The sequence below is a fragment of the Chelonoidis abingdonii genome, chromosome 24 (assembly GCF_003597395.2).
Source record: "Chelonoidis abingdonii isolate Lonesome George chromosome 24, CheloAbing_2.0, whole genome shotgun sequence".
Classification (NCBI taxonomy): Eukaryota; Metazoa; Chordata; order Testudines; family Testudinidae; genus Chelonoidis; species Chelonoidis abingdonii.
Window position 1 is genome coordinate 21,431,624 of NC_133792.1, and position 23,137 is coordinate 21,454,760.

The 23,137-nt window shown below is 39.6% G+C and overlaps 2 protein-coding genes across 10 annotated transcripts in view; one reads left to right on the forward strand and one right to left on the reverse strand.

Annotated features, from left to right (window-relative positions):
• The window catches only part of CNTRL (centriolin), a 63,315-nt gene extending 58,961 nt beyond the window's left edge, over positions 1-4,354 (forward strand). For 7 of the 8 annotated variants that reach the window (XM_032767440.2, XM_075060449.1, XM_075060448.1 and 4 more), the window contains one exon: positions 352-697. In XM_032767440.2, coding sequence (XP_032623331.1) covers positions 352-489 — 138 coding nt within the window. In that variant the 3' untranslated portion in view covers positions 490-697. Of the gene's footprint in view, positions 1-351; positions 698-1,518 lie in introns of those variants that run through there. The other variant, XM_032767443.2, reaches the window with a different exon arrangement.
• Positions 3,397-23,137, reverse strand: part of RAB14 (RAB14, member RAS oncogene family) — a 39,383-nt gene continuing 19,642 nt past the window's right edge. The window contains exons 2-8 of one of the 2 annotated variants that reach the window (XM_032767457.2): positions 19,605-19,663; positions 15,236-15,289; positions 13,247-13,424; positions 10,192-10,258; positions 8,249-8,336; positions 7,863-7,893; positions 3,397-5,608 (exon numbers count right to left, since the gene is read on the reverse strand). In XM_032767457.2, coding sequence (XP_032623348.1) covers positions 5,431-5,608; positions 7,863-7,893; positions 8,249-8,336; positions 10,192-10,258; positions 13,247-13,424; positions 15,236-15,289; positions 19,605-19,656 — 648 coding nt within the window. In that variant the 5' untranslated portion in view covers positions 19,657-19,663 and the 3' untranslated portion in view covers positions 3,397-5,430. The other variant, XM_075060450.1, reaches the window with a different exon arrangement.

Below are 23,137 nucleotides of genomic sequence, written 5' to 3' on the forward strand. Positions count from 1 at the left end.
GGAAGAATTTGCCTGTCAAGAGATGTGGATCTATTTTCTGACCACTGACTAAAATCGGTGTGCTATTATGAGGATGGGGGGGGGGGGGGGGAAGCTTAAACTTTTATGTATTTATAACCTTCATGCTAAATTCTGCTGTTTGTATGTATGGGACTCTTACCTGTGGAAAAATGCTTACATGCAAGTCTGACATTTTGTTTAAAACAAACCAGCCTTTGGAGGTGGAAGGTTACCATAAACTTGAAGTTTATATCCCAGAGTAAATGGGTATTTCAGAGATTAATTTGAATTTGCTCACTACGTGCATTACCTTTCACACTTTGTTTCTCAAATGGTTTCTCATTTTTCTAGGTTGCTCTGACAGGAGTTGTCAGATCTCCTGACAGGAGGCCAGCAGGTATTTCATCTCAATCTCAACGATTCCACCAATATCATTCACAAGAAATGATCCCACTAAACCATGGAGGTAAGAGCCAGCTGTTATATTAAATCACATAGATCCACATAGACAAAAGTTAAACAGAACTTCTCTTTGAAGACTTGTGTGTAGCAGGGCATAGCATATACTGCATCTTCTCAGAACAAAGTTAGGTAGCTAATAGTGCTTGCTACTACACTGATACATGCTACCATTTCTTGATTCCACAGAATAGGTGCTTTATGGACCTAAAACAGGCTTCAAGGAAATCTCCACCTTTTGTTTTAAATTCATCTGCCATTTAAAATGGTTTTGGCTCATGTTTGGCGAAAATACTCTTGCCTTTTGTGTAAATACTCTTGCCTTTTGTGTGGGAGCACCCCATAACCCTCCAGTTTAACAAGTTATACATTTCTACAGGAAGCAGAGGGGACTGTACACTTTTCACAGGGGCATTTTATCTTTAAGCTTGCCAACAGTTCAATCTGGCAGTGGCTAGGGTCTAGCTGTAAACCTGTATGCTCTGTTTTTCAAGACGACTTCAGCAGTAGGTTCTACACTGCCAAAAATTCTGGCTCATATTGAATGCAGATCCTTCATCATGTTAATGGTGCTATTTTAATGAGGTACTTTGATTTGAGCCGAACTCTTTACTCAGGGAGGAGCTATCACTTCATGCAATAGTCTCTAATTAGGGTGACCAGACAGCAAGTGTGAAAAATCGGGACAGGGGGTGGAGGGTAATAGGAGCCTATATAAGAAAAAGACCCCAAAATCAGGACATCTGGTCACCCTAGTCTCTAACAGACTACTCCACTGGAGATATACAAAGAATTGTTTTACAATAAATTCATGCTGGCCAGTTTTCATCTGCCTACAGGTAGCCAGTTTTTTTCTATACAGTGAAGCTGGAATCGTGTACATCAAGAACATAATACACAAGGGCATTTAAAAAAAAAAAAGCTGGCAGGATGTGATGCAATGGCTGTCCTGGCTATCTTTGCTCTTAGAGCACAAGAAAACATCTTGCATCCAGAACAAAATATCTTGCCAGTGTTCTAGCAGAATCACTAACTTTCACCCAACTTTTTTCTTTGTAGACGAATGCTGACATTTAACAACGCTAACAGTTGTATGGCTGGGAATGACTCTTTCTAGCCCCTGGTCCAAATATACAACCTGAAGACTGCTACCTCATTAACTTGCAAGTCTGGATCACCAGACACACCATACAGCCAATTGTCAAGGCAGTATGGTCCACCATTCCTGAATATTTGTTCCATGTAAATACTGGCTGTAAGCCTCTGTCGGTACTCTAAAGTTGTGTATGGTACTGTAACTTAAGTTACTGATGCAAGAGATAATGGTAATATTTATGTTAAAGCCTGTGAGAGATGAACTTTTTATTCTGGGGCACAAAGGTTCCAATAATTCTCAAATCTTTAACATTCAATTTAAAAACTACCACCACAAATTTGAATTTCTGTGGTATGACACACAAATCTGGTAATAGTTAGTTCCTTTATCTGCTGTCAAACAAATGCCATTATTCCTCTGTTTTTATGCACCATGACTTTAAATGGAATATTCCTTACACAAAATAAAGTTTGTACTGATTTTAAGATGTTACATGTACCTTACTTTCCCTTGTTTTTCCATGAATTTGGTATTTAACTTTTCATAAAGAGATCATAGCATAGCTGTAGTAAGACCTGTACCAAAGAGTCACTTCAATACCAGCAATGTGAAAGGTTGTATTAAGGCGGTGTCTAGGGCTACAGGCCCCAAACTCCTTTCACCCCCCGAGATTTTGTACAGAAAGAAAAGCACAAATAAAACTAGGATTGTGCAGCTCTGGTCTATTTAAAATTCTGAGGATACTATGCAATACATATGGATACAAACAGAATATGCACTTTCACTTAAGTATAACTTAATGACCATTAACTAGGCATTCAGTTAATAACTTCATTTTCTGGCAGTGCTCATGAGTAGCTTCTCGAGCTGAAGTACATGACTGCTCCTACTATTCAGTTTGGAAGATGCAAGTGGCCCACCTTAAGTCTCACTCTTGCACTTGTTAAACATTCATAAGATGACAACACACTTCAAGGTACCATTTTATGACTTGATCACATGAAATAATGTATAACCCTAAGGTGCTCTTAACTAAGCAATAAGGAAAGTAGAAGCAGCAAGTACTGCTTTAAAAAGTGAACATAGAAATCTTTTTACCAACACAAATGCTTTTATAGGCACTAGTCCTAGGTCATGCTCCTAAGAGTTTACAGAGCAAGCCACCATGACTAAATCCATTAAGTGTTCAAGACCTGCTTTCAAGCTTCATAGTGCAGCTAGATAGTATGTGTGTAATTAACAAATCCCACTCAATGAACTAGAGACTTTTTTTTTAAACTGCTGTACAATCAGCACTTAAGTGTTACTGACCAGATTCATTTCACCTTCAAGCACATTTTGTCACGTCAATGACTTATTACAGAGGTGAGTGTTCTCTACTCCAAGCATTTGGATCTACTTAGAGGTTGAAAAATTGTTTGCCTTCATGTTTAACTTAAAGGGAACAACCCACTTGCTTGATGAAGGCTTCAAGTGGTTCATGCACTTCCAAGCAGTTGAAAATTAGCTAGTGCCCAGCCATCACCTGTGGCATACTACACCACAGCACAACAGTTAAAGGCAGAGGACCCTTCTTCGCTACGAGTTACAGGTACTGAGAAATTCAAGTTTAGGTAATTCTGAATAAAGAAAGTTCTGAGATGAGATCCATGTGTGAAGTCAGTTTGTCTGACTGAGATAAGAGTGCGAAGCAAGAAATATAGTGAAGCATCACTTACGTAAACCAAGCCTTGTCAGAAGCAGCAAGATGGATAGGTAGAGTATTTTAATTTCAGATTCTAGAAGTCCATGGGATTACTGAACCAACTCATGAAAGTTTCAAATAAGGCAACCCACTATAATTTATCTAGATACAGGTACTTTATTTACAAATATTTAGATTAATAGCATAGTTACACCAAATGAAGAGTACAGCAGTCCAAACAAGTCCTTTCTGTCACAGACACAATGAGACCTACTGTAACTTACTTTGGGAATAAGGGCATTGCACCTCAACAAGCTGTCATCATTAGAATGCTGTTTACTTCACCCAAATTTTGTTTCATCAGCAGGTCATGGTCCCTGGGCAACCTCTATGCGGTGCAACTTTTGTTTTAGCAAAATGCATCAGCCATAAATTTTTAACATTATACCAATCTACTTTAATAATCTTAGGTTTAAAAAAAGACTAACCAGACAAACAAGGGACAGTGCACAAGTCACCCAAATCCTATTGTCTGCACATTTCAGTTTTGGCTTTTATTTAACATTGACTGTACAATACTCTGGTACCACTGTTTCCTTACAAGTCTGAACATTGGATAGTTTCTCTTAGTGTCTGTAGAGAGGGATTTTAAGACTACTTTGTATTTTAAACACTGCAGTTTGACTAAATATTGAATGAATGGTAGGTACAAACGCATGTTCTATCTTTCTTAGCCACTTATTCTTTCCCCCTGCCACCTCTAAATCAAATCTGAAGTTTCAGAAATGAAAATTAGATTTCATGTGAAGCATGGTACTGTGCGTAGAGATTTAAATAAACTGGTCTAACCAAATAGAAAATATCACATGTACTTTTACAAGGTCTGCATATGTCTGAGTACTATTTGGACTCTGATTTTATAAAAAGCACTTTTAACATGCGTAATTTCATGAAGGCAGTATTCTAAATGCTTTTAGTAAGAGGGGACCCAATTGTTTAAAAAGTTTCACTGTAGTGTAAATAAAAATGCAGAAGTAGTTAAAAATCCCTAGAGAGTTCTGACTGCCCAGTTCAGAATCAGACCACTCAAAAAAAAAAAAAAAAAAGGTATAAAAGCATAAAATGTGTAATAGAACCAGCCATTCTATACAATGCAAGGCAGGAAATTAAGCCCAATGCAAAATGCTTACAGGAAGAGAGAAAGCAGGTTAGCACACTGTTGATTGCACAAAAAACAGGGTTAATAAAGAGGCATCGATATACCACAGTGCAAAGATGGAACAGAGACAGATATTCCACTAGTGTTAATATTGTTGCATTGGGGGTCAAGTTCCCAGCACAATGCCCACTGCTGACACCAAGGAGTTAGGCCTATGTTAGTGAACTGCAGTTACATCTATTTTTGTACTAAATGGGGCAATGTGGTCACATAGATCATACTGTACAAACTGATATTTTCTCATACTGTTCTAATGCCAGTAATCAATTTATTTTCTTCATTAAAATCATATACACAGAATGTATTTAACCGTTAGCTCAGTTCCTTCAAATTTTATACATATTTACGTTCTGTTAACAAATGTAAAGGATAAAATGGCAAAAATGATGTAAAGCTACTGAGCACAAGTAGTAAGAGTGGACTGTTTTCCCTGTTTTAGGTTAAGACAGAAGCAAGTTGTATACTCCTGCAACAAGCTGTCCCACCAACATACACACCCGCCACAGGGAATTCCTCCAACAAAAGCACATTGTTATAGAGCCCATTTTCTACCATCAAGTTATTTCACAGCAAATAAACATCAGTTACTATAGACAGATTTAGAACAGTTACAGTTGGGGAAAGAAGGCTGAAGAACCATAAAATTAAACCATACAAGAAAAGGCCCTGCAAAAATGTAAAATCATGAGTCCAGCATCAGTGCTCAGTTTAAATCATGTATTGGTGACACTATCACAAGGACAACTGGAGAAAAAAAATTCTAGATTTACCATGCAGGAGAGGTTTTATTACTCTACTTGCCTTTGATAACCTGATTACATCTAAAGTTGTTTAGCAGTTTAGTACTGTGTTAAACTGTTGTCTCGGAGTTTAATTAAACCCAGTAAGATGTACAGAAGACAATGAAGCAGTCAAAAGTACTGCTTCCAACAGAGGTGAAAGGTCAAAAATGGAGCCATGGAATAGAGGTCACTAGCAGCCACAGCCTTCTCTCTGGGGCTGGGGTTCACTGGTTAGTCGACCCCCCTGTGGAGCTGAAGGTTTGTGTTGTACACCTGACTCTGCAGCATTCAGATCCAGGCTTCCATCTTGGATATTCTGGTAGATTTTCTTGGCAGCCTCCAGGAATGCATCTTCAACGTTCTCTCCTCTTCAAAAGAAGCAGCAAAATTAATTCAAGTTCTGCACTACATTACATTCTAGACTGAATGAGAAGTCATGAACGTGCTTGGCCTACCATCCACCTCTTTCAGTCACTAGCAATTGTGCATTGATGAGATGTTCTGTAAGAATGGCTACAAAGACACACAAAGCTGGGTACAGTCCAATGTTCCCCACCTGAAGCAGCTATCCCCTCAGAAGATTTTGAAAAAGTAAACTGCTTAATGACATCTTTTACAGATTACCTGGCACCGGGGACAGTTTTCAGATGCCATCTCCAGCTTTAGGGGGAAGAATCAAATCTGTCAGTTCACCTTTGACGTAGATTAGCCATTAGTACTTTTGGACTTCAGATACATCAGTTTTAAAATAGGCTACACAACAGAGATGGGCTTTTTTCCCCTCCCAAGCATTTTCATATAATGGTTTTGACGGTTATAATAAAAGGCACAATAATGAGGATCTGTGGTAGTAACTTGCATCAACTGTTCTATTAGTTTCTGTAAATCTTTCTAAGTTAGGGTTTACATCATCTACCATAGCACCTTTACAGCTATCCTGTTGCATGGCACTGATCTTTGTGAGAGGATATCAGAGTTAGTACTGAGCTAGTAGTGAGACCAGCAGCTACAGATGGGCAAAGAACTGCAGTTCTGGTTTGGAGGATTTTGAGATTTCAGAATTTGTTTTCATTCTAGTTTGAAAGATAAGAAATTTCAAAGTTCTCAGCAAAACAGAATTATTTGTTCTTTGCCCAGTTCTACCAGCAGACCTGGCACTGGAGCAGCATGCCCGATTGCCTACAATGGAGCAGGGGACCCTGGTAGCCCAGGTTGCCATGCTGTGAGCCTGAAGCTGTTCTCCCCAGCAGGCAGAATTTCCAGCTGAATTCTGTCAAAACAGACAAGAGTCACAACTTTACAATTCTGACAAATCAGCAAGTTGCAATGAACGAATGTTTTTTGTTTTAAGTTTTCCAACCAGCTCCATTAGCAACTGCTAGACAGGTTTTACCAGTGTGTACACAGCATAGCATAAAGCCCTTATTATCTGTATAGTGACATGCTATTAGTAAAGCCTCTGAATTAAAAAAATCCCAAACTATATTTGTTAGTGCTGCAAGGTGCTATGGTAGACCTGGTTTCTATTAACAGTGTTGCGAGACTTGCCAAGCAATTTAGGCTTACTGCACTGTGAGAACACAAATATATAGGTCATCTGGATCCCATAATTCTTATCAAAATAAATTGCAGACATCACAGAAATGTACAACTGGACCTTGCTAAGTTATCTAGTTCAGTCCCCTGCATTAAGAGAAGATTAAGTATTATCTAGACCACCCCGACAGGTGACTAAACTGTTCTTAAAAGCCTTCAATAAAGGGAAAGTCCACAACCTCCCTAGGTAATTTGTTCCAGAGCTTAACTACCCTGCCAGTTAAGAAGTTTTTCTTAACATCTAACCGAAATCTCCCTTGCTACAATTTAAGCCCATAGCTTCTTGTCTTGTCCTGTCCTGTCCTCGGCAGTTAAGGGGAACAATTTGTCACCCTCCTATTTTGGGGAGGCCAAAAGGAAACGCCCTACAGCAGCTTCTGGAACTGCTGCACCACAATCCAGCAATAGCACCTGTCACACAGCTGCATAGCCTTGTACAGATGCAAGCACTCTGAAACCTCCTGTATGGAGTGTTCACACTTCAGGTCTGAACTCCGCCCACCACAGAACTAGCAGGGTCATTAAAATGAGGAAGCTGCACAATCTATTAGATCAGCATAATTTAAATTTTACAGTCAGCTTGCAGGTTAAAGCACACACAAGGAAGTGCTCCATTTTATCAGTGCGACTAATGGAGGAAGTGTTGTGGGAGGTCTTAAGTGAAATTAGTTTAGTAGTTTCAGTTTCCAATTGAGGTGGGGTTGGTTTTTTTTATTTATTTTTTTTTTTTTTAAAGTGTCAGCCCATCACACCTCAGCAACTATTTGCTTGGAAGATTGTCCAAAAGTGGAGTAACAAGATGGCTGCTGCAAGTTAAGGTCAAGATGAAGCAAAAATGCTAGGCATGCTCTATTCCCTCCATCTCCGGATGATATTTTTACTGCAATCTAACCTGAGAAATCAAGTTCACTTTCATCCACAACACCACAGACTAAGTCCCTCTATGAAAACATATACTAAACTTAAGATTGTCTCTATGGGAAATGTGGTCTTTTTGCTTAAAGAGATAGTAGGCCTACCACTTACGTTTTTGCACTTGCTTCAAGGAACAACAACCCTATTTAGAAATAAAATTGAAATGGTTAGGATACATGACATACTTCAAGAGAACCATATCGTAGTCACTGAAGTTTGAATCCTGAGATAAACACGTGAGGGCCCACTGAAATTTCATGCTAAATACTACTTTGGAAGTATTTAAGGTTCTTTTTTTAAGTAGGACATCAATATGCAAATTGCACTCCTAATTCTAAGCTAGGCCAAGTTCTACTTTGCCTCAAATAGTTTAAGTTTTATATATAACTAAGTTACTTTGAAAAGTGTGCTCTAAACAGCTTCCAGTTACTAATGCAGAAGGTTCACTTTAAAACCTCTAACCTCACTGAAACATAACAGCACAAAAGCAAACACACCATTTTCTTCCGCAAATTGTTTGGCTTCTTCATATGTAACATCTCTCTGTGCTTCCAGATCTGCTTTATTTCCTATGAGGATTATCACCTGGTTCAGAACAGAAAAATGTTAGCCTGAAAAAATAGTTCAACTGCCTTTTTACCCCCACCCCAAATCAAGTTACTATTAAACAAAGGCATGAAATTAGAATAATGGCAGCTCTCTCACAAACCCTGCCCATGATGAATGGGAGAGTGCCAAAGCACTCACAGGGTATCTCTGGGCACATCTTCACTGGTAGCACTTTAACATGGCTTGTGTAGTCGCAGCATAGCACTGGGAGAGAGCTCTCCCAGTGCTCTTGAAAAAACCCACCTCCATGACGGGAATCCTTCCCAGAGCTAATGCATCATCTACACTGGCATTTTACAGTGCTGAAACTTGCAGCACTCAGGGGGGTGTTTTTTCACACCCCTGAGCAAGAACGTTGCAGTGCTGTAAAGTGCCAGTGTAGACAAGCCCTAAGATAGCCAACTAAGCAGTAGAAAGTTCACCTCCTCCGTTCCCCCCCCCCCCCCCCCCCACGGAAAGGGAACTGGATACAAACTCTCCCATATCAGAGGTTCTGCAGATATCCAGGACCTCCACAAGCTTTCACACAGCAAAGCTATCGCTGTCCGTCCCTAAACTCCAAGTGTTCCCTCCCCCTAAAAACAGGCAGACCCATTCATCTGATCGACAAGACTCAATAAAACTGAAGACACTGCCCAAAAGTTTAAGTGACAGGTCACCCATGCACAGTCCCTTACTCTAGCAAGTAGGGCAGACTAGGGATAGTATCTCATCTCTCTAGCAACATCTCCGCCCTGAAGATAGGAATGATAGGAACTCCAGATGCCACATTCAACCCTTCACTATAGGATTCCAATGGCCTGAGGGCTTGCGAAAAATACAGGTTTATTCTAAAAGGTGACTAAGTCAAAGCAGTCCTCTCTCATATCTACCTCGTGTGTATTCAGAGTCATCAGCTGATTTGATCTGAATGCTCATTAAAAAACCCAAAAAACCCACAAACATTGTAGAGGCAAAACAAGAGTAGGAAAGGGATTGTTCTGCGATCAGAAATGCACTAACTGAAAGAACACAGCTTTACTCTCAGAGTCAGACAAATATGAAGTCTTAGGTCTTGTCTACACTTCTAGCAGGAATGACGGGCAGTGATCAATCGGGGGCGGGGGAGGGAGGCAAGGGGGTTGGGTGTCAATTTATCATGTCTAGTATAGACAATAAATCAACCGCCAATCAATCACTCTAGCGTTGACTTTGGCACTCTACCTCAGTGAGAAGCGGGGGGGGGGGGGGGGGGGGAGACCGACAGGACAGCATCTCCCGTCAACACACGCAGCGAAGACACCATGTCAAGTAGATCTAAGTATGTCGACTTCTGCTAAGTTATTCATGGAGCTGAAGTTGCATAACTTAGATAGATCACCCCCCACTAGGACAGACTAGCCCTTACAAAGCATTTTCAATAGCGAGAAAGATTAGAACCACACTACAGGAGCTGGGAAAGCCTTTTGGCCTCTAAGGAGGAGCAAAGACCACCCTGGGAGGAAGATATTGGGTAGTTCCTTTGGATAAGATTTAAACCCATGTTCAAACTGAGAACAGTGTAAGTTTTTACTAAGTAAAGGACAAGTTAAACTTTCAGTTTAAAAGCAACAAGTTGGGGTGAGAAAAGGGGCAGAAGACAGTCAAATGTATGTTCAATATTAAGGTCTAAAACTAGGAATAGAAAAACCTGGAATGAACTCTCAGTATGCCATATAGCAAGGACAGCACATTGCAAGCACATTTAAAAGAATATTACTATGTATCAAGGAAATACATTTCAGTTTCAACCTTGGATGTCTTGCTTTGGGACAAGAAGTGTTATAAAAACATAAAAAGCAGTGCAACTTACAGTATTCGGATTGGTGAGGTTCCTTGCGTCTGTCAACCAGCTGCTTAAATGGTTGTATGTGCTTCTTCTGTGAAGAGCCAAGTGAGGAGAATTTAACTATAGTATGTAGTCACTCCCAATAATACCACTTTTCAGAATTTTAGTGTTTAAAATAGATTTGTCCCACGATGAAGTTCTATTATGAATTCAGAACAGAACTTTGTCTATTCTCCTGGGGTAGCTGAGTTGTTTAGCTACTTCACAGATGCAGTATTACTGCTTTCCATGAGGGTAACATGTTAAGACACACAGTGTTGTATAAAACCCAAAGGATTTCCTATCTAATACTCGCAAAGAATACTGCACTGCAGAATACTGCTTAGGTAACACTGCATAAAAAGGAGATCTTTAAGTAAGAACTACTTCCAGCAAAATAGGGTGCATACAGAAGTGTGCATGAGATGCAGAGAGAATGTATAAAGCGGCAAAAAAACTGAACACTAAGCCACACACTTAAGGACGTGCCTTCAACTGTGCCCCAAAACGTATCGTGCTTAGAGAATGTTCTTAGCTTAGAAACCAGACAATACCTTCAGGTTGCTTTTTTTCTTAAGTCATCAAGTCTCATTGATCATTCTGTATTTGGATGATGAGATTCTGTGGCCTGCATTGTGCAGGAGGTCAGACTAAATGATCATAATGGTCCATTCTGACCTTAAAGTCTATGAGTCTATTCCTTTAAAAAACTGATTATATATTTACTGTTGTTATCTGACTGTATACTCTTCAGCAGATCAATAGCTGAGCTTGCTCTAATGAAGGGAATTTGAATTGACAAGGTGGGCGAGGGAATTTCTTACATTGGACCAACTTCTGCTGGTGAGTGAGACAAGCTTTAAAGCCACACAGAGCTCTTCAAGTCTGGGAAAGGTACTCCCAGCAGCACCACTAAACCCAAGGTGCAACAGATTGTTTAGCATAAGTAATTAGCACATATTCTAAGAGTCCATTCAAGGTGAAGTGGCTCATTAACACCTTCCCCGCCCCCGCCATAGGACGGAGGGGGGGGTAAATGGGTTACAGATTGTTATAAGCCAGAAATTCAGTGTCTGTTAGACACTAAAAATCATGGACTGAAAAGAAAGTTATGAATTTAAGCTCCCAGTCTCATCTTTTGAAAGTGTTGTGCAGGCTTCCTTTGAGGATGAGGGCTGACAGGTCAGAGAGAGTGACTGCTTTGTGAAAAGTGTTCATCCACAGGTGATATGGTGTTATTTTCCTGTGAGTTAATTCAATAGCATAGTGATTGTCTATTTTCACCCACATAGTTGTTATTGGGGCATTTAGTGCACTGAATGTAGTGTGCCACAGGTTGTAATAGGCAGGCATAGGATCCATGGATCTTGAAAGGTGTGTGGCGGTGGTGTGTGGCGGGGGTGGTGGGGATTGTTATCATTGTAGCAGTACAGATATGTCTGCAAGTTCTGCATCTTTTCTGGCAGGGTCTGGTGCCGCTTTGAGTTGGTATGTCCTGGTCTGTGGGGAATCTGGATTGCAAGTGGAATCAAAACCATGAAATGACAATGACCTCCTTTGAGGGAACCTAATTGGTGTATGCCTGCATCCCTGCAGGGAATAAGCAGATTTTTATATGCTTTGCTCCTTATTTTGGAAAGAACTCACAAGTTCTTCTTACCCTGTGAATGGCCTATATGCCACTTCATAAAGAATGACGACGGTAAGAAAACACCTTGCATTCCCATAGCTCCTTTTAGAAGCTATCAGATGAATGCTGAGTATCCTCTAAATCATTTCTACAGGGCAACGCAACTTAGTTTCAAATACAGCTTCTCCATACATTGTGTAATTTTATTCATTGTTATAAAACCCACCATCCATTTCTTCATGGCTAACAAGAAAAAAAACTAATGTTTTAGTTCTCTAAATACACACAAATAAGGGATGTGTAGAAAGGTATCAAATAGGTGCCTCAACACCACCACCACCTAGTGAAGCACAGAGTACAGGACATTCGTTCACCTGGAACTGGACTGTGAATATTCAGTTGTGTTTCCATACACTGAATCTAATATGCTGATAAGATGTATATGGTTGGTATACCTACATGCAAGTCAATTACAGATTATATACCAAAAAGAAAGGTAGTTGTAGTTGGGAATGTAATTTGTGACCATTAGTTAAGACCCTGAAGATATTTAGTTTTACTCTGACAAACAAACAATTTCAGTGACAGGGAAGATACTACATATTCCAAAAAAAACACCAAGTCTTTACTATAAGAAATGACTACATTGAGTATGAGTGTGTACAAGCAGCTAGCTACTCACTATTTATTGTATTCCTCCCTTTCTGGGAAAGGTAGGGCACCTCTGTTTGAAAGACTACAGATAAATAGGAGAGTTCAAGAACAGGCCAGAAGCTTTTTAAACAGATCTATGTAAAAGAAAGCCATACCCCAGAATTCCACTGTATACAATCCCCAGGGGGAGACAACTTGAGTCTGGGAATGTTCCCATATCCCCCACCATGAAGATCATGATGGGGGGAGGGGGGCAGAAAATAAGACACCTAAGTTCCATACTCTGAAATCTTAAATACACAGAAACACCTTTTAGACAAGATAGTTTAAATAAATTGGCAGAATGCACAATGATGCCTGAAGGGGGAGAATCAATCATGGAAGTTTCCAAGGAGAAGCTTATTTATGCAGAGACTTCGGGATTCTGAAGTTTCACATTTATTAACCAAAGTCAATTTGAAAGTAAACTACCAGCGCTATATACTTTTCAAAAAGGGGTTTGTAGAATGGAGGGAAATAAAGGGGAGGCTGCATAAGAAAGGGTGAAAAAAATCCACTATCCAGATACCTGACTAGTTTAGAAAACCAAGAGGACTGAGACCCAGAGAAATTTGTCACGTACAATGTAGTGACATTGTAAAGCAGTGTGTGTCAAACAGGCTTGGAAATAAATTGGTAGTCATACCATATGTTCTATTTTAGCTATAACTACAGATGACAAAAATCAGACAGACACACAGAGACAGAATCTCTTACCTAGTAATATCATAGACCATGAGAGCTCCTGCTGCTCCTCTGTAGTAGCTTCGTGTTACAGCCCTAAATCGCTCTTGTCCTGCTGTGTCCCAGATCTGCAGTTTAATTTTTTGGCCACTAACTTCAATTATTCTTGTACCAAATTCGACCCCAATTGTGTGGGGACAGTCAGCCATAACTGTCACAGAAAGATAAATCAGAGGTTCACATCTTTCTACTAGAAGTCATCTCCCTCTTCCAGAGGAATATTTTAGTAATGCCATCTTTCATATTGAAAGAAAAAAATCTAATCTAGATCAACCCGCTTTCTAACAGTAAATTGTTTTTAATTTAAGCAGCATTGAATTATTGGTTATTTCCTGAAAACGAGAGTTTTAATGCACTGCCAAGCATTTAAGAATTGTCAATTTATAAAAATCAGAAAATTCCTGAAGGAATTTGCAAAAGTATGCATCATTGATGTGTTTGGCACTACAAGCTGAGTAACTGAGTCAGTTTAGATTGCTGCAGAACCAACCCTTGTGGAAACAACTTTAACTTGAAGGCTTAGAGGTACTAACCATGACTTGAAAGAATTCAATGAAGTTTTTTATAAATTTCCAACAGATGGTTAAAAACCCTGCACATGACCATAGGAGTGGTCATGCTGGATCACACCATAGATCCATCCAGTTTAGTAAGACATTTTGAAGACTTGCCTGTAACTGACGTTTGAGGAACGTTTAGAAGACAGTTCTAGGATAACCTGTTAACGGGAAATTCTTCCTCCCAATCCCTACCAGAAATCAGCTTATGCCCTGTCTTTTGCTCAAATGTAAGGTCTATTGCTTCAAGTTTATAGAACTTTTGAGGAATTACAAATACTTAAAGCATTCTCTCAGATAACATCTGATGGTCTCTTCAGAAGTCAGGCCACATGCAAGTGATTGCTTGCTATTTCCAGTGTGAATAGGTTAATCAAAAGGTAAGTCACTTTCAGAACCCTACTTCTCACCACACAAGCACACTTTGAAGCTGTGTAACTACTTTGCAAGCCTAAGGACATGGAAACTAAGCTACATTATCCACTATAGGTAAACTGCATGGAAAGGATAAGACAGAATTAAGAGCCACAGCAAACTTTCAACACTGAAGAAACAAAACTAGCAAAGCCTCAGAACTGGGAAGCAACACTTGAGTCAATGTTTATAGAATCATAGATTATTAGGGTTGGAAGGGACCTCAGGAGATCTAGTCCAACCCCCTGCTCAAAGCAGGACCATTCCCCAACTAAATCCCCAAATGGCCCCCTCAAGGATTGAACTCACAATCCTGGGTTTAGCAGGCCAATGCTCAAACCACAGATGAGAAAAAGGACATTGCAGTTATAAAACAGATGATTATATATACACTCCTTAAGGAGCATGTATCATGCAGATGCAGTAGCTGTGACTCATGACAATCAATCAATCTATAAAATTAACTCCAGTGTTACTTAAACCTGCAGGAGGCTGCCTTTGATTTTTAGTCGTTATAGCCCACTTTGAATGGGAAAAGTACTAACTCCCCTCAAAGTGAACTTTTGCATTCCAACAGAGGCTCTATTCTCACCAAATACCAATGCAAAAAGGTGTAGGAATATTTTTAAAGTGGGGTTTGTGACTGAAGTTTAGTAGCACACTTTCAGAAGCCATCACGTAGCAGGACCTTTCCCAGCACCATGCCTGTTACAGATATGCACTATGGGAATGCCATAGCCTTTATTTCACAGAAGTCACTCTCCAGACATGTGGACAGACAGATGATCTGATGGGCAGCAGACTATGCTAAGTAACTATTTGCTTCTATCTTCATCATTCTGACTACGATTAGTCTATGTATTTGCAATGGGTGAAGCACCAGAAGGAACTCATGCATGCTGGAAAATAGCTTTCAGAACTAGGGAAGCAGGAAAGAGAGGGAGGAAGCATACCATCAGTGAAAACAGAGGCTCCAAATGAAGATACTCACATTTCTTTTCTGTGAATTGGTGAAGTAAGCAGGACTTTCCTACACCCATGTCCCCTGTTACAGAAAACAAAATGTTATTCTACTGGTAACAATGGCTTCAATTTAAAAACATCTGACAAGGTTTACATTGAAAACACGAGTGCCTTGCCGGAGCATGCTCCGCTACGCCTGTATGCGCAAGATGATGTTTCACAGTGCACCTGGTAACAGTACTTTTCCCTATAGCTTTGTTCACAGGCATAGGGTAGTAGAGGCATCCAAGGAATAAACAAGAAGGAAAGGAGTTCAGGTTACAGCGATATTACTATTTGAGGTGTGCAAGGTCATACAGAAAGCTGACCCGTTAGGCACTAAGTGGGAGGGAGACCAAGGTTATTTGCAACTTTCAGAAGGGCAACAGAAATTTCAAATTCCATACTGACACACATTAGAGCAGAGACCTTTAATTATAAACCTTTTATACCAGAAGGCAGACATCTCCCAGTAGCTGAGCAAGTGTGAGACAGCTGCTACACAGTTATGTTAGTCCTGTATTAGGCTTCAGCACAACCATGGCAATGTGCTTCAGGTAATACAGAACTAAACGATAAATTTTTGTTTGTTCTCTTTAAAACAATCAAGGATCTCATAGCAACCTTGATCTGCACACTTAAGGCAAAGCTGCCCCCAGATTCATCTACATAAAACCCTTTAGAGTTAAATAATCAACACAGTGAGCCCAATCCTACTGTGAACCATAAAAAGACAAACAGGGAAGGAAGATTCATGAGGAGATCATCTAATCCAATGGTTCTCAAACTCTTGTACTGGTGACTCCTTTCACACAGCAAGGCTCTGAGTGAGACCCCCCCTTATGAATTAACAAAACACACACGAGAAGATTACCTCTTGTTCCCCATGTCTACCAAAGACAGAACGAAAAGTTAATAGATAATTGTCCTCTAGCAAATTATTTGAAGACTTCAGTCCCTTCTCAGCCTTTTCTTCTAGGCTAAAGATGACCAATTCTCTCTTTTCTTTGAAGGTCATATTTTCCAAGTCTCTTCTTTTCATTCCTCTCTTCTAGACTGTCTCCAATTTGTTCACAGTTTTCGTAAAAGCATGATGCCCAAGCACTGGACACAAGTATCCAAGCTGAGGCCTCACAGCACAGAGTAAAGCAGAACAATTACATTCTGTGTCTCACTAATACACTCCAGCATGAGATTTGCCTTTTTCACAACTACATCATGTTGCTGATTCATATTTATGTTCCGCTGTAACGCCCAGATCCTCTTATACAGTACTGCTGCCTACAATGGGGAAAACTGGTTATTTTGTGTATTTGACTTTTTTCTTCCCAAGTGTAGTGCTTCACAATTGTCATTACTGAATTTCATTTCCAGTTCAGACCAAATTCTCCAATTTATCAAGATCATTCTGAATTCTAATTCTGTCCTCACAACCCCGCCCCCTAGTGTGGTGGTATCTGCAACTCTTATAAGCCTACTCTCCATCATCCAAGTTGTTAATGAAATTGAGTAGTACTGGATCAGAGACAATCTTGCAGTAACTCATGGATATGTCCATCCAGTATGACAGCAAACCATTGGTAACTATTCCGAATGTAGTCTTTCAACCAGTTGTGCACCTGCTTCATGGTCATTTCATTTCCCTAGTTTACTTATAATTTTAAATGCCACAGTAGAGATAACCCACAATACTCCACACATCTATTGTGGGGTCAAGATAAGTTTACTACAAGCACCTTAATTTTGACACTATGCAGTCAAAAGACACCCTAAGAGCGTACGGGTCTAGTGCCGGCAATCATGTCCTCAAGCAGCTGGCCCCAGTGACTATGCAGCGTAATCTCTCAGTTAAGTTTTTTATAAATGAAAAGAAACAAAATTTGTTTTCGGTGCTGTAGGTTGCAAGTTCAACTGACAAACATGAAGATTTCCCTCCCTCCCCACACACCATAATCGTGGCTCCTTTATGCAGCTGCAGCAGCAGAAAGTATCGGAAGAGCCACTTAGCCAAGGAAAGATTTCCCCAGCATAGTCATCGTCATACCAGTCTTAAATAGAATGTGGTGGCTTTGGCAGAAGGGGTATAATTAGGGTGAGCAGACCCTCCAGAGCTGCCCAAATTGCACCAAGGACTGCACCAGGTCACCAGACTTTGAGAGAATGAAGGAGGCTTAAAGCCACTGTAGCCTCTCTTTTCCCTAAGTTGCACTGCACACATTCGTACCCATGGTAATTTGTATGTTCACACAGCTATTTATTTTAAAAAAATAAATACAAGGTTGCAGTTTTAAGACAGGGACATTTAAGAGCAGCAGCATATTTTAGAGAGGGTTACAGAAATCATTACTCTGATTTAACCATACACTTGCATATGTTTGTCTGTACAATCCTGGAACTAGGCCACTCAGTGGAATCTAGCAGTACAAAGTACCTCACATGTATTTTTAAAACACTACCTATGAAAACTTTTTTGTAAGTGTGAACAAGAAGTCTCCCACTGAGGGTACATAAGAAATAACTGAATTGAATTTAGTCAGACTGTGACTGCAAACTAGTATTTAGTTTGGTTTTGTTGTTTTAATTGGAACTCTAAATACAGAGTGCATAAAAGCTTTCTCCCAGGCTGAGATGAACACTAATTTCCTAATAAAGACAAGAGACCAAATTCTGAATTTCTCATCTAAAAGAGTGGAGATACCCCTTTATGCCTCCCAAATTCTGGGCTGTCTGTAGATTCATGGTTGGCAATACAAGTTAAAGCAGTTGTGGGAGCTGATTTCCAGCATCTTTCCACATCCACCCAGGATGGCTTTCCAAAAAGGATTTAAGACCACCCAACATTTTAATTTTATTTAAATTAAATACTTCCCCCATCCCCTTTATATTTAAAAATTTTAAATTATGACAACCTATATTAAATCCTAAGCTTACTATGATCTATAAAAATCATTTCAATAAAAACAATCTTAAAGCAGTACACAATTGCTGCCAAAGCTTTAAAGAAAGAGTCAGCCTACTGAACTGGTAGAAGTCACTGGCCAAGAATCCAGAGCCAGAGTTTGCTGAAGTGCTAAACCAACTTTCTGACAGCATTAGCCTCTTCTGCAGGTGCAGAGAGGATGTTTTCTTCATTTCTGTCTATTCAACTATTTCAGTTTTAAGCTGAGAAACCAACTGGAGTTGAAAAAGCAGGAAAGCTTGTTTTCTCTCTTCCATCTATGAGGAAAAATGAGGTGCGAGGATGAGATTTACTAGTTATAAAATCTTGAAGGACATAGTTACCAGAAACATTCAATTCACTATTTTTGTTTTAACAAAAATCAGCTTTAAAACGTAAAAATGTGTTTTACACAAGAAAAATGTTCAGTATCCAACATATAAGAACTTAATACAGACATTTTAAAACTGTTTTTATTTAACTGAATTCCAATTTTCACCAAATGCAGCACTAGTCAAAAATTAATCTACCAAATAAAAAATGTATTATTCAAGTTTCTAAAAGAGTAAAAACTAAGCATCTGAGAAGTTTTATACTACATCTGTATACTTACTAAGCAATTATAGTTTATCTTCCTGGTCAGCAAGAATACCACCAAATTATGCCAACCATTGAGAATCAATCTTTCTTTAGGGAAACTGATGGTAGAGATGCAAAACAAGACTTAAAAATCCATTTAAATCAGCAAGGAAGAAACAATGATTTAATTCATGATTAAAATTGGTGATTTAAGTCCATTCTACACTTCAGCCACCTACACATGGTGGGAGGGGAAAAAAAGCAAGAGATCTGGCTACCTTCAAGCCCTTTACACTGTGGAAGTGTATATTGGAGATCAAGAATAGCCAAAAATGGGGGCTACAGTCACCCTCTGAGATTGACAAACATTTCAGTACTGTAAGATTACACCAGAATATAGCCCCACCCTGCTAAGGGAATGAATACTGAACTTGAACTCACTCCCTGCTCATAAACCTGTCTTCCCTTGGAAGACAGTGTGTCTTAAGTGAAGTGCTTTCTGCTGAGACATACCTGGTAAGCGGTGCTCAGAAAGAAAAGGTAGGTGGATTTCAGTAAATAGCTCATATTTACTACTCTAACTTTGACACACAATATTCCATAGATGAAGTTTTGTGGGGCTGGAGAAAAAAAGGAACGATAGGAGATGCAAGGTGAAGTGTACCTAATGAAGAACATTGCTCTAGATGCACACTTAACAGAAAGTTATCCTTTCAGTAGGAACTCACCCAGAATTCAGATACACTTTAGAATGTCTGTAAGCAAGCATCCATGTATATACATATGTATTTATCCCAACATCTGCTTTTAAAGTAAAAACATTTTTCAAGTTCATACTTACCAATAATGATGTACTTAAAGATGTAAGAGTAGTTGTAAGGTGCAGTTGCCATTGTGGCACTATAAAAAGAAAAGAAATAAAATAGATCAGCAATACAGATTAACCATCTAAAACCAGATGGGTTAGATATATCCCTTCTCCCTGAAGGGTATAAAATGAGTGCATGTTTTTTTTCTTGAGCTATCCTTTTATTTCAATCTCAGGTTTCTACTGTATTTCCATGCAGCCAACAGACTGACATATTCAAGTACTCAGAACACAAGACATCCAGTAACAGGCCCTTCCATGAAGCATTTTCTGCACTAACAAATTCTCGCCAGTAAAAGTACTAGTCTAGCTGCTCCATAGAGAAGGCTCAAGCAGCTTCTGGCACCAGTGGAAGTGTACAATATAATACACTATAACAGGAGTAGGCAACCTATGGTATGTGTGCTAAAGGCGGCACACAAGCTGATTTTCAGTGGCACTCACACTGCCCGGGTCCTGGCCATCAGTCTGGGGAGCTCTGCATTTTAGTTTTGAATGAAGCATCTTAAACGTTTTAAAAACCTTATTTACTTTACATAACTAAACTTCTGTTGCATATTATAGACTTCTAGAAAGAGATCTTCTAAAACTTGTTAAAATGTATTATTAGCATGCAAAACCTTAAATTAGAGTGAATTAATGAAGACTCGGCACACCACTTCTGAAAGGTTGCCGACCCCTGCACTATAATATAATCAGATTCTTTAGTGCAGATGGTTTGACAGAAAATAGGACATTCCAACTTCCACATTTGTCGAGAAGTCTCAGTTTGACAACACAATGCTAGTTATTATTTAAAACACCTTTTCTGGAATCAAAGAAAGTCCCAACGGCTTTTCTAAAAAAAGTGCACTTTAAGATTTGAACCAAAGCCATAAACATTATTTTGCCATCACAAATAACTTAAATTACAGTATACCATGGAATGCTCTCTTTGTAAACACTACAGATTTGCATATTTTAAGTCAGCTAACTTAGATCACTCTAGTTTATAGAGAAGGCTACTTCAGGCCCCACGCTCTGTTGAGTAAGAAGTCTAGACTTCCTACACCCAGGCACTGAGAGACTTAAGCCACAAGTCAGATGTTCAGGAAACTGGTCAATAATTGTTGCTTTGTCAGTCAGACAGCAGTGAACAAGCTTCAGTAATTTGACTACTTTTACACGATTAAGTTTCTTATATGAACTGACTAATATCAGCCTATTAAAAATGTTGACTTAAACTTTACTATAAATGGTATACTAAGAAAGATACGGTGAATTATTCTGGGAAGTCTAAATACACAGAAAGAAGGAATACTTAGCTCTGTCTAGCCTGACAAACCAAGTCATTTCCATTATTTACCTTTAATTTATGCAATTTTTGGATCCAAACAATTTATTTCAGATACCTGCTTAAAAACTGGAACTATAGTTCTTGTGAGTTTAACATTTACGTATGACTCCTCTGCCTCACTGAAGACTCCTTTTACTACTTCGAAGTACAGCTATGTCCGAGTCTAGTCCTGCTCAGATGTTTACTTGGAAGCCTTGTCCCTCCGCTAATTCCCTTGGTGGCACTTCTCATGCATCTAATTTCCTACCCAACCCAGCCACCAGTTTAAAATGAGTATAGTGCTGCTCATCCACATGATCAAGTGCTACTTAAGTGTCAAGTATTCTCATTAGTTCAACATCTTCTGTACTCACTCTCTTTTCCTACTCCCGGCATGTCAGATAGCCACCAGTTACACAGAGGTGCTCCCCTTTATAAGGGATTTGGCTCTCTAGCCCAATTAAGTCATATTACAATTTTGTGCAACTTCACCTCAAGAGACAGCACAAGTGTGTTTATATACAAAAAGAATCAGTCAAGTAAAATCAATGGGGAACACTACAGAAGTGCTGACAGTTCAATGGCATTTGATATACACACATACACCATAAAAAACATTTCTTCTTACTCACCTATAAAGGAAACTAATCCAAACCAATGACCACTCAAGGAAAGGAAAAAGCCTGAGTTGACTAATCTATAAACAAGAACTGCATACAGTGAATCCAAAAAGATGGTGTGGACAATAGTTTAGAGCACAGCAAGGAGGAAGAGACTTCAGTAGGAATTTGGGGGAAGTAACCCAGGGGAAGAAACCGCTAGTCAAGTGGTTCACCACAACCCCAGGGGGGGGGGGGGGAAGAAGAGCAGCACAGAGAATAGTTTAAAGATCTTAATATGTGCCAGACAAGATATGGCAGTACCAGTGACTTCCCCCTTCCCCAGCTGTTTTATTCAGAGGAAGCTCCCCTTTCCACTTTGTCCAGCCAGACACCACTTCTCTACCTCTCTCAGGTCTCTTGAATTAGGCAATGTCCACTCCATGTACCCCAAGCAGCTAAGCAAATCATCTAAAACAGGGGTTTGGGATCCCTCAGAGGGTTGTGAAGTTATAAGGGGGGGGGGGGGGGGGGGGGGGGGGGCGCGAGCTGTCAACCTCCACCCCATATCCCACTTTTCCTCCAGTATTTATAATTGTGCTAAATATATTTTTAAGAAGTCTTTTTAATTTATGGGGGGGGGGTCACACTCAGAGGCTTGCAATGTGAAAGGGGTTACCAGTACAAAAGTTTGAGAGCCACTGATCTAAAACATCGTAAGTTAAATTCTATTAGGCCTAAACTAAGCCTAGATAGTTCAAAGGAATTTTTGACAAAGAGTTATTCTGGTAATGTAATAGCAAAGTAAGTTTCCACCATGAGATGCTCCTCAGTAGCTCAGCACGCCTTTGATACTATTGGGGGGTAAGGAATGGGAACTGTAGAGGAAACAGTCAGGACAATAGCTTTCTTCCCCTTCCACCCCAGACTATTGTTCTCAGAATAACCCATGGGATCTTTAGTTCCCTCTTTACAGACTGTATGAAAGCAATGCAAGACAGTAGTTTTGCAAGGACAATACTTCTTGCTGCTGTACTCTGTAGAAGAGCAATTGTGGAGTCAAACAACCTACTGATGTAGGGCTGTAACTTCAGGATCGAGCTTTTTCCTTCCACATAAAAGGCTCAAGTTCTTTCAAGCTTACACCACCAGTTACAGGACGTGCAGTGATACTTCTTGCTATATTCCTGAAGATCTTCATCATATTTAGAAATAAAGATTACTTCAATGTCAGATGAATGTTAATACTCCATGTACATAAAGAGTTCAATGTCAGTGCAGCTTTTACAGTGTGGACACACCCTGATGCTGTAGATTTTCTGACTGCATCTTCCACGTTTTATATGCTGGAAAGGAAGCAGAATGATTCCCAAAGAGCAAGACCATTCAGTGTTAGAAAAATATTAAAAACAGGTCTGTTGAACTAACAAAATCAGAATAAACTTAAAGTTTGGCTCCTGCTTTTTCATATATATTATATATATTTTTATATATATATATAAATCCCCTCTCACCCCTATGGGTGGTATGTGTCTTCCTCAACCTTGGGTCCTCTACCAGAGGCCTGGGAGTTTGAGGGTTCTGCGCAATAT